This window comes from Microchirus variegatus (genome assembly GCF_963457635.1).
Source record: "Microchirus variegatus genome assembly, chromosome: 10".
Lineage (NCBI taxonomy): Eukaryota > Metazoa > Chordata > Actinopteri > Pleuronectiformes > Soleidae > Microchirus > Microchirus variegatus.
Window position 1 is genome coordinate 16590514 of NC_139811.1, and position 12250 is coordinate 16602763.

General features: G+C 38.7%; 1 protein-coding gene across 1 annotated transcript; it reads left to right on the forward strand.

Annotated features, from left to right (window-relative positions):
- Nucleotides 1–6776: 6776 nt before the first annotated feature.
- LOC310932505 (Golgi apparatus membrane protein TVP23 homolog B-like) lies at nt 6777–11576 on the forward strand (the record flags this gene model as incomplete). The annotated part of the gene is made up of 4 exons (XM_083895830.1): nt 6777–6823; nt 7992–8082; nt 8620–8709; nt 11475–11576. The coding sequence occupies 4 exons, from the start codon at nt 6777–6779 to the stop codon at nt 11574–11576; spliced, it is 330 nt and encodes a 109-aa protein (XP_083751956.1).
- Nucleotides 11577–12250: the final 674 nt, after the last annotated feature.

Here is a 12250-nt window from a genome sequence, read left to right on the forward strand (position 1 = left end):
CACTTTGAAGGTAGAACATTTTAATACATATAAATATAGTAGAGGAGTTAGAGGTTACAGTATGTATAGCTGCAGGTGGCTGCGTATCAAATCTAGGTTGTGGACATATAAGTTTTCTTAATTTAATTTAAAAAGAAAACTATTTTTGTTTAAAAAATGAAGCATAACTGATATTCTTATTTTATTGTCGTGTGGGGAGAAATGTGTGTTATTTACCCAAGCCTGGGGTGTTGTATTTTACAATCGATGCAATAAAGTTTTACAATTCATTTGGAAATCTTATTGAGTATATATGAGCAGGTCTAAATAAGAACAGACTAATCAAGTCGGTGCATGGTGTTTTCATTAAGTGTCATAATTCAACTATAACTTCCATATTAACCAGATAAATTGTTCTTTTTTTTTTTTTTTTACTTTATTATTCGCCAATATATTCACATGACACACACACACAAAAAAAATAATAATAATGAAATGAAGCTCAATTTCATGGTGGACATGAAAACAAACAAATAGTCACCCAAGCTGGTCAAAGGTGAACAGGTGAAGGCAAAGTGAATGCAGTTCGTGCTTGACCACTAGATGGCGGCAAAGCAACATTAACCATTCCTTGTGCCACTCATGACCCATGACTTCGTTTCCTTTCCTCGCTTGATATTATGAGCACAATACACGTGCTTTGACCAGTACAGTGAGTTTGTTGTTGTCCCACATAAAATATGAGGATAAAATAATAGGAAAAGGTTATTCCATTAAAGTGGATCAATGCAAACAAAATTATGAATAATCATGAAAACAGGACAGATATTATTATATATGCAAACATGCACACATGCGCTACATCTAGATTAAAGTCTGTGCCTAATGATCTACATTATACATAATATATATTGCTGATTTTAGTTCAGCTTTTAACATGATGCAGCCACATCTTTTAATTAAGAGGTTGAATGATTTTAAACTCCACCCCCTTATTATTAAATGGTATCATTCATTCTTAACCAAATGTAGACAGCAGGTCAGTGTTAATGGAACTCCATCTGAACCTAGAACTTTGAGCATGAGCACTTTGAGAACTTTGAACCCATCTGACTACTTTTTGGAAATATACCAAAAAAAACCACCTTATTTTGAATGTTAACGAGAGTGAAGAGATGGTGTTTGAACCTCAGGGAGTCTGGGACCACAGGCCTGTCGTCATCCACAACCAAACCATTGTTCAAACCCATCCATCCCTGGACAGCGCGTCAGTCCATCGAAGGGCCACAGACAAACAACCATTCACTCACACTCTCACACCTACGGTCAATTTAGAGTGACCAATTCAGCTAATCCCCAAATCTGCATGTTTTTGGACTGTGGGAGGAAGCCGGAGAACCCGGAGAAAACCCCCCCTACACACGGGGAGAACATGCAAACTCCTTGCAGAAAGGCCCTTGTTCCAACCGGGGCTCGAACCCCAGGGAACCCGGGTCTTCTTCAACCAAATATGACACATGTTGATAGCCTCTGTTGCAGATTACAACAACGGTTGACGTCGTCATCGAGTTCACGGTGTTGATAAAAAAAGTGACGATATTTTCATCAGGTCGTTCAAGAGTGCCTTATCAGGTACAGTATCACAGCCTGGTTTGACAAACTCTCTGTGCAGTTGAAAAAACAAATTGTTCAGATTGATTCATACTGCATGGAACATGATTGGTGTCAAGGAGTCTCCATGCAGAGACAAGCCAATAGAATCACTCTGCACACAGAGTATGGGCTGCTGCCCTCGGGTAGGAGGTTTGGAGATCCTGGCTGCAGACTGAACCGATAAAACTAATTTATTCCTGTGTCTATTAAGCTTTTAAATCTATTTATTAATTAATTAATTTATTTATTCATTTATTAATCAGAAATGTGTTGAATAATGGTGGGACAGTAAAGTTAATCTTAATTATAATCATTAACTTCAGTGATTGAGTTTATGGGATCCTGCAAAGATAATTTAACAATTTAAATGTGTTGCACTCTCTTTTCTTTATATCACAGTTTTAACCTTATCACTATATGTATCATCTTTATCGTACCAGAAGTTAAAGTGGTCAACATTGCATTGATACACCATCATCACAGTATTCATTGCACAGAAGTATCCAAAAGCAACTAAGAAATAGATCCAGAAAAATGTCTTGTCCAATGTGTCAGCCAACCTCTGATATCTCTCATTCTCCATGTCCTTGTCTTGAAAATTGTCCAGGAAGTTGACCACCTTTCTGGGCATTTGTTTTTCCTCCTCTGGGCCGTCCAGCTGAATGACACAGATGTCACCGGTGATTTCTGTACGGTTTGAAGCAGCAATAAGGAGATGCTGAATGCTTAACACAGTGATTTTCTACTGACTTAACAGACGTATACTTTACAACCAAATATTCCTCACCCTTGTTCACGTTGTCTTCCTTGCTTCTTGCAGTTTTTGGTTTGACCTTTTTGGAGAAGCAGCAGAAAATGATGCCGCCATCCTTGGCCACCCGTGTCAGCACCAAGGACACCAGCATGCTCACGACCATGAGCACCAGACAAACACAGAAGTGGATTTCTGCAGCACAGACACATGGTTAGTCGCACAAACTGTGAAGATGCTCTTCATATTTTGTTGTGTTGCAAGGGTGTCTGTGTTTTTCTCGAATAAAGGCAACTTGACTGACTGATGACGGGGCTGCACTCGCCGTCTTCAGGGAGTTTGTCATTGAGGATGTTGAGGAACATGGTAAAGCTGAGCACCAAAGTGACCTTGAAAGAGTTGCGTTCTCCACTTTGCAGAGGCAGGGAGAAGCTGACCACATCAGCTAAGACGATCAGAATGGTGGGCAACAGTAACGTGATGAAGGGGTTGGTTGGTTTGGTTTTCAGGCTCACCTGAGGAGTATGGGCAAGAATTAAAGGAGAATAAAGAGACAGTCCTTTTGATTTTATTATGGTGTTTTAGGGCTGAGCAACATGGACCAAAAGTCATATCCCGATATATTTAGGCTGAATATCTATATATATACGATAAATATCCCAATATTTTTTTTCGGCAAAGTGAGAGCTGTGAAATGAAATGTTCAGTCAAAGTTAAAGCCAAATATGACATGCCACAAGTAGTTTTATTGAAGCCGGCTATTTCAGTGAACAGATGGACGATCAAGTGAAGAAATAACAAACACAGGTTTCTTCACCAGGTTCATGAATCAAATAATAAAATGTAAACTGTATAACAACAGGAGTACCTTTTTTGAATTCAAAGCTCCGTAAGGAACTATATTGATATATGCGATATGGTCTAATTCCATATCCCTTTTAAAAATAATATCAATATATTTTTTATCGCTATATCACCCAGCCCCCAATGGTTTTTTTTTTTTTATACATATTTTTTACAATTTCAACTGTGTCCACAAAGGATACTGTAAAGATTTGACTTTTTCAACTTTGTGTTTTGAAAAAAAGGTTTCAACTTGCCCCTTTATCCTAATATTGTCTTTTGAGGATTGTTCTGCTTATATCCAGTGTATTCGTTTAGTTTATTGTTTATTACAACAATAACAGGGACAATGGACAATTTTTACGATTGTTCCAGAGTTGGCTCATACCTAATTTACATCTGCAGTCCCTGGGCAGGCAAAAACAACAATTAGGACAGAATAAGAACATAATACATAAGAAAACTAATAAACAGGTAGACAAAGTAATAATTAATGATACATCCCCATGTTAATTACTTACCATAATGTAATCGCCATGTTTATTTTTCGCCCACTCCACATCTACAGTTTTCCAGTCTCCTCGGGTTTTGCCAATTGCGTTCAATTTATGTAATTCCAGATGTGTTGCACAGTCTGAGCAAAAAAAGACAAACAAAAAAGTTTATTGTGTATGTGTATATATATATATATATACATATATGTGTGTGTCTATATATATATATATATATATATATATATATACTGTGCAGAAGTCTAAGGCCACCATTAGATTTGTTGTTTTAGCAAGCCTATTACGACAGCAGAGGATAATTATTTCTATTTCACTTTACTGGAACACATCCAGAAAATATTATGCAGTTTTTGGTGTTTAAAAAATAAAATAAAAATAAAATAAAATAAAATAAAATAAAATACATAAATAAGGAAAAAGCGGTAGATAATGGATGGATGGATGGATGGATAATAATAATAATGTTCAGGAAAAAAAAAACATCCTCTACAAGTGTCAAGTATTTAGCGTGATCAACCCTTACACTTGAACAATAACACAGCTCTGTTGACACTGGACCTTAATTAATGTTACTGGTAAATCCTGTGTTTGTCCTTAAAGAAATATCTGCTGTAAAAAACATCTATTACGCCAGGTTTATTCAAGACAAGCTTGAGCATTGCATAAACATGTTGCACGAGTTAAACTCATTGACAGCTCGCTAACATATAAGACCAGCTTTAAGTCGCATCACTTCATTCCAAATCCCAATGATCACAGACTTTAACGGACAGAAAAAACAACAGAGCAGGTGGTGCCTGAAACTTTTGCACAGTACTGTATATATTTATTTATGATATAGCCTATTATTTGTTGTGTTTTGAATTGCTGAACTTACCACCAGGCCTCCTCGCGGTTTGCATTGCGAGAGGACATTTATCGGCGGCAAAGGGATAATTGAACATATTGACGTCACAGTTCACCTCAGCATTTATGATTATCCTGTGGTACACATCGCCCACAGCTGACACCGTCAGGTCATTGGAGGCATGAGTCATAGTTGTCACTATTCTACGTACATTAGAGACAACGGTATCAGTTAAATTGCACATGCACAGACAAAATAAAAATAAAAATAATATGACTTGTGTATCTGACTTACCCATTTGTCACACGGAGCTCTGGGGTCCAGATCTTATCCACTGGCAAGCTGACTTCAAAATAATCGTAGACGGACGTGTCCCACACCAAGCCAGGGTCATTCCAAATCTGTGGTTTAAAAAAAATAATAATGAGCATAGTTGAAACACACACACTTTGTTTCTTTTCATTCACTTCAAGGTATCTCAAACCTTACAAGGTATGCAATCATTCGACTAATCAGTCGGAGATTCTTTGTGTCCTGTTTAAGAAAAGAAGAAGAAAAAAAAATGAAATTGAAAGAGGTAAACACTCCTGTTAATTCTCTCATAACTGAGAGAATTAACAGGATGAAATGCTCTATGTTATATAAAATGTACAAAAACAATACTTACAACTTTAATAGTTTGGTACTCAATGAAATCCACAAATACTACATGGGCACAGTCTTCATACTGTGGTTGAGATATATATCCTCTGCTTATTAGCATTTGAGCCAGGCATCTGCGATCTGTGCAGTTAGTTTCAGCGTCTCCACAGCCTAAAATTGGAAGAACAAAAAGAAAAAAAGTGAACCACGGCTATGAATTACTAGAAATATTATATATTACATTAAGGTGAACTTACCAACTAGCCACAGCAACAAGGCAGCCTGCTTCAGAACGTGGTGAAGAAAAGTTCCTGAAGGCATCACTGCAGTAAATCCCACTCACATATGACGGATAACTGTGTGCCAGCTAGGCTTCCACCATCCCTACCATCCCTTTGCTTATAGGTTTCAGCCTGAAATGACACTTAAATAGGCGGAAACCACAGGTTCAGAAAACTCTCCTGTCCACCAAAGCATGACAATGACCCACAAACGTGAGAAAGACGTACAATGTGTAATTAATTTCACCTGGTGTTGAACGTGTCCCGCAGTGATCCTTTGTAAACAATCGGGACAAAAGTTAATTTGCTCCCACTGTATGTTTCCCTACTTCTACACACATGAGGCTCCAGCTTCTTTTTGTTGTGATAGCGTTCCGTCTTTATCCTGCGTTACAATTTCAATGGGTCTGTAGGAGAGCGTGATGAAGCAGAAGATAAATATGGAGACATGAGTTGATCTGAAAGACAAAGGAAGGAGACAGAAGGCCGATTTATCAATTCAGGTTTTGCCATATTGGAAAACTTTGCTGTATAAGCAATATCATATAATACTGACAATAACTGACGCATTACTTTAATTACCCTTCCATGATATGTGTTTCATACAAAAGTGTGTGGATGTCAATAAAAAGGAAATCTAATATACTTCAAACAATGAAGGAAGAAGGCAGCGGATTAAAACCCAATGTTTTCCGTCTTTGTAATATACACCATTGCTGTGTTGACAGTGAAGCTGAATTCCAAGTTGCATAAACAGGACAATTAGAGAGTTAATAACTGTACTGTGGACAGAGTCAGATCAGCCATTTTACTCTCATATACTCAGACTAAGCCATTATCAGTCACATCTGAGGCTCTCCAGTTTGTCCAGTAGTACCAGAGGTCAAAGGAACTGTAAATTCTGGCTGTAGTAATTATTGGAGATTACCCACATTTTTAGGATTGTTAAGTCTTTTTAACTGATCTACAGTTCAGCACTGTTCAGCTTGATCCTTGTGTCAGACGTCTCCGGAGCACAGACGGCGTCTGACACAGTCACTGCAGCTGCAGAGTTTATGCAGCTCGCCGCTCGTCCCTAAACACACCAGATTCCTCTGTTAAATATTGACATTTTAGACATTTCCCATGGTTTTTAAGATTGTTAACTAGTTTTAACAGTTCGGCATTGTTCGGCTTGATTTTTGTGTCGGACGTCTCTTCCTGTGACACATAGTACCTACTCAGCATGCTTTGAACATCACCAGAGCAGGTACCAGGTACCAGGTACTATGCTAGTGGAAACGCAACTTAACCGCGCTGTGCCGAGGCGAGGCAGGTATAGAGCCGGTGGAAACAAGCCGATAGATACATACAATCATTACATACAGTCCTTGTTTCAAATATTCCATAACAACAGATGAGCAGAAACTGGAAACAAGATTCTTTCTCCAGGGAAGAAAGATTCCTCTGACCCAAAGACTTGTTTGACGGTCTTAATCCATACAAACATATCCACAGATGGGCTGAGAACAAAGTCAAACATAAGGGACTTTTTTTTTTCTCTTACAGAAATGTAAGGTGCCCCGAAGTCAATCTGTGATTTAAGAGACACTTGTCATGTAATGTAATAAATTGGAGACGTTCAACAATACAATAAAAGGCAGCAGACGTTGCCAATGTTATGAAAAATGAGCTTGTACATTTATTGCAGCATCGTATGACACAACAAATCCAGGCAAAGACAATTTAGGAGAGATAAGTGTGTACTATAGTGCATATACTGTATATAGCAGTTCACTTCTGGCTGATGTGATACACAACACGTGTACACAATAACACAATAACACTGCAGAAATTCACGCCATCGTGGAGCACTGACAATCGTGCTGTCTGTCTGTGAAATCAGTCACCTAAAATAAGAAAGTACAAACTGTTTATTTCAGAGGTCTCAAACCTGCAGCCCGCAGACCATATGCGGCCCTCCAATCCATTTCATGTGCGCCACTTTATCATCAAGTTAAAATGAGTTAATTGGAGTAACAGATACATTTTGCATCATATATGTTTTTGGATTGTGAACTATACACGATTCCATGTCAACAAAGACACTTTTTGTGAAATATTGTCCCAAATTTCATAATGTCATTCTCATCACCCAGCCTGACGGTTGCCCCCCTATACTGACCCCAGGTTATTTCAGAATGAGACCTCTGGTTTATTATGAACACGTCTCGTCCTGATCCCTCTTTCTCTCTGCTGATTTTGAAAAATTGATTGAAATTAATTTGTATACATATCTCCTTGTTTCTTGCCAGGAGTGAAAAACTAGTGTGATTTATGCGTTAGTTTGAGTTCCATAATAGCCACTAGGGGGCAACTCTGATGGTTCGAAAATAACTCAGTTTAATCCCGTTAGTGTGACCCCGGGGAACATGCCTTCTTCGAAATGCTTTCTTCAAAATTAGGTAAGATCTGCTACTTTCATCTGCTCGTCTCTGAACAAGTGATCTGTTGTGTGACATCATGAGCAGCAGTTTCATTGCCTCTACGGTCGCCATCATTTTCCTGCTGTCATGTGACCTCTGGACTGTCAAGGTGAGTATTTCAGCGTATGTTTTAAAATAAATAATGAATTTAAAATGTGCAGGATATATTTGCCAATGATGTCATTGAAAAGAGTTTTAGTGTAATGTGTCTGGTCTGAGCATCAGATACTGTTAATCTACGGGGATTTTCCAACACAACATTCTCTAGGTTAGTGGTCTTAAACTCAAACGACCTGGGGGCCACTGAGCGTCTAGTCTGGTCAGGATCGGGCCAATTGTGAAAATTAGTCAAACTTGTTTTGGGAAAAGTCATCTGTTCAGTAGGGGCGGGCAATATGAACTTAACATTATATTGTGATATTACAATTAAAAGAGTTTTCTAATGATATTTCACATAATTTCAAAACAAAAGGATTTGTCTTGATATCGGACGATGTATAGTTTACAATAATAAATTGTTTTAGATGGTAAATGAATCCTAATTAAAAGAAAGAAAAAAAAAACAGCATACAGAAACAACCTGTTATGACATGATGTTAAGTGGCGTGATGCATGCAATCAATTTGAGGGTCACATCTTCTTTAAGAATGTCTCTGGCAGGTTGTTGGTTGGCCTTCACTGGTGGAATCAAGTGGATGAAGATGGACAGAGCCACTGGGTGTTTGAGTCTAAGAAGGTAAGTAGAAGAGCCATGTGCTGTTTTGCAGTAGACTCATTTTAGCTTTGCTGGATCACAGTCAATTAACCAGTTAAAGTGAACCATGGTAGCAAATAATAATAAATAATAATTTTATTTATAATGCACTTTTCATCATAGTGCTACAGTTTAAAAACAAAAAAAGGAAGAGCAGTTTTCAGTAAAACGAAAAGAAAAAAAGTCTTTAAAAAACATCTAAAGGGGACCAAAAGCTTTGCTGAATAGAACAGTCAGTGGATTCTGGTGCCCTCAAGGTGTCAGGGAGGGCATTCCACAGACGTGGGGCAGCAGCACAGAAGGCCCTTTCCCCCATGGTCCTGAGTCTGGTTCTGGGTATGTGGAGAGGGTTTTAGTGGGTGGAGCGGAGGGAGCGTGTAGTATTGATAATTTGATAATTTATTTGAGGTATTGGGGGGGCATGTCTCGTGTTTGGATGTATTGAAGCCTCTGCAGACTCTTGCAAGGGATGTCAATGTCAAATGAGACAAGACACCAGCTTTTTTGACATCTGAGAGGGAGAGAATGGGGCGGAAATGTTATAGAGGTGGTAGAGGTGATTTATATGGACTTCAAAGGTGAGTTGGGAGTCCATTTTAACACCAAGATGTGTGACTGTTGGTGAGAGGGGGATGTTTGAGCCAGAAAAGGGGGATGCTGGTTATGGATGATGATTTGGTCTGGTGAGGGGTGCCAACCAGGACGGTTTTGGAGCTGTTTAGTTGGAGGAAGTTGTGCTCCAACCATACCTTTATCTCCTCCAGACAGGTGGTGAGTTTTGATGGGGATGACTGAGAGGATGGGGTTGCAACTGTGGCATTTATATAGAGCTGTGTGTCATCAGCATAGCAGTGGATTTGGCCAAGTGGGGTGAGGTATAGAATGAAGAGGATGGGGCCAAGGATGGACCCCTGGGGGACACCGCAGGTGTCTGTGTGTGGATTTGATTTGGAGTGTCCCAGGGAGATGTATTCTGTACCATTTGTGAGGTATGATTTGAACCAACTAGCAGTGTCATTGAGTCCAATGGTGCGGTGGAGCCATTTTGAAAGAATGCCATTGTTGACAGTATCAAATGCAGCAGAACTGTCCAGGAGGATGAGGAGGGAGGAAGAGCCACCATCAGATGATATTAGGAGGTCGTTTGTGACGAGGGCAGTCTGTGGGCAGAGGGGAAACTGGACTGGAATTTTTCAAAGAGGTTATTATGCTCGATGTGGTCCTGAAGGTGGGTGGCAACTGCTTTCTCATGTACTTTCGATATGACAGGGAGATTAGAGATGGATTGCACGGTTCTTCTGCAGTAAGTGGGTGGGGGGGGGTTATGGTTTGAGAAGGTGATTGACAGTGGAGAAAAGCTGCTTGGATTTTCCTGGACTGTTTCTGATGGCAAATAACCCCAGCTTTCTACAGAGTAATAGTGATATTATTACACTAGATCAGGGGTGTCAAACGTACGGCCCGCCAGAGGGTCCAGTCGGGCCCACCGCAAAAATTTGCAATATGAAAAAAAAACAAAAAAAAAACTGCCATTCCTATGTTGTCCGCTAGGGGCACACTGTTATAGTCAGAGTAGACAGCACTGCCACAGAACTAACAGCAGAGGGCATCTGGGTCTGTAAGTGCCATTTTGTCTTATCATGATTGGAATCTTACCCGCTTTTCTTTTGACCCTGACTCCCTCATCAGCGAAATGTCTTAAACTGTCAAAAAACAGAAAAGTGGACTCGGATTTTCCAAGACAAATGGACCACTTCCTATTTTTTTACCGGATGTGAGTGGAAAACCTGTGTGCCTGGTGTGCGTGCCATACATGTTATGTATGTGTTCTTTAATGTATATTTCATGCGTACATTTAATGCGTTAACTAGGCAGGTGACAAATTTACTTAATTTTCTGTTTAAAATAGCTGCTACTTTAAATAAATGTGAGGAGTCAGTTTATTTATTCAGAATTACTAAAATAAAATAAAGTTTTATAGTTTGATGAGTTTGATTTGTGTTAACATGCAGGCCTGTGTTTGTAAGTTCCACATACCTGTGACTAAATGTTTTGCGACATTGTACGATGACTGTGACAAGTTGTAATGCACAATGCACAAATAACTGTTAAACTGAGGCATAATGTCGTTGAAATTGAACATAAGTCTGGGTTGTTCATAACGTATTTTGTAAAAGGACAATTTATTAAATTTTAATTTCTTATAATATACTTGTCTTCTTTGCGCGAAAACAAAGAAAACATTTGGACTTATTGTTACATCTATGTAATAACGCTACAAGTTTACTGGTCTAGCCCCCTTGAGATCAGATTAGGACGTATGTGGCCCCCAGACCAAAATCTGTTTGACACCCCTGCACTAGATAGAGATCTAATATCATGTCTTGTGCTTTTTTAACTGCTTTACAGCGTAATGAAGCAGCATGGACAAAAGGGAGTTGTGTTACATGAAACAACTGCATTGTCATGTGACACACTGGTATCATTGGACAAGACCGAACCTTGTTTACATTTGTTTACAGATGCACAGTGTGTAAACAACCAGCGCTGAGTCACGGATCTTCTGACTTGGACTCATCGTGTGCCCCATCTTCTGGATCCTCATGGTGGTCACCACCATCTTCTCTTAAATAGCTGTTCAGTTTTGTTGTTTTTTGTGTGTGAATGGATGCCAGTTTTATGTCTGTTAGTCTGAAAGAAATGGGGAATTTAGATTTTGCGATAATGTTTGTGATTTTGTCTCACAGGCTGTTGTGTCGATGGGCTTGGTTTTGCAATGGGCCAACTTGTATGGTTATGTCAGATGCAAGCTGGGTGGAAAGGACTACGTTGGTCTTCAGATTTTTTAAACAGATATAATATCGTCCTCCACATTTTTATACAGTGAATTGTTGCGTTTGCACACGCACGCACACACACACACACACACACACACACACATACATATATATCCATATATTACATGTCATTTTGCAGACACCTTTATCCAAAGCGACCGAAGGGAATTGAGTACAACCGATTTGAATACAAATAAATATTGTAGAAGAGTTAGAGGTTAGAGTATGTATAGCTGCAGATGGCTGCTAATCAAATCTAGGTTGTAGACATTTAAGTTTTCTTAATATAATTCAAAAATACAACTATTTTTGTTAAATAACAAAACATAACTGATATTCTTGTTTTATTGTCATGCGTGTTGTACAAAAATATTCTCATCTACCAAAACCTTGGGTGTTGTATTTTACAATCGATGCAATAAAGTTTTACAAATGAAATGTTCATTTATTGAGTATATTTGAGCAGCTCTAAATAAGAACAATACATTTTTTTTTTCTTTATTATTCGCAAATATATTCAAAAGATTGAAAAAAAAAAATAATAATTTAAATGAAGAAGCTCAGTTTCTTGGTGGACATAAACAAATATTCACCCAAGCTGGTCAAAGGTGAACAGGTGATGGCAAAGTGAATGCAGTTTGTGCTTGACCACTAGATGGCGGCAAAGCAACGTCAAACATTCTGTG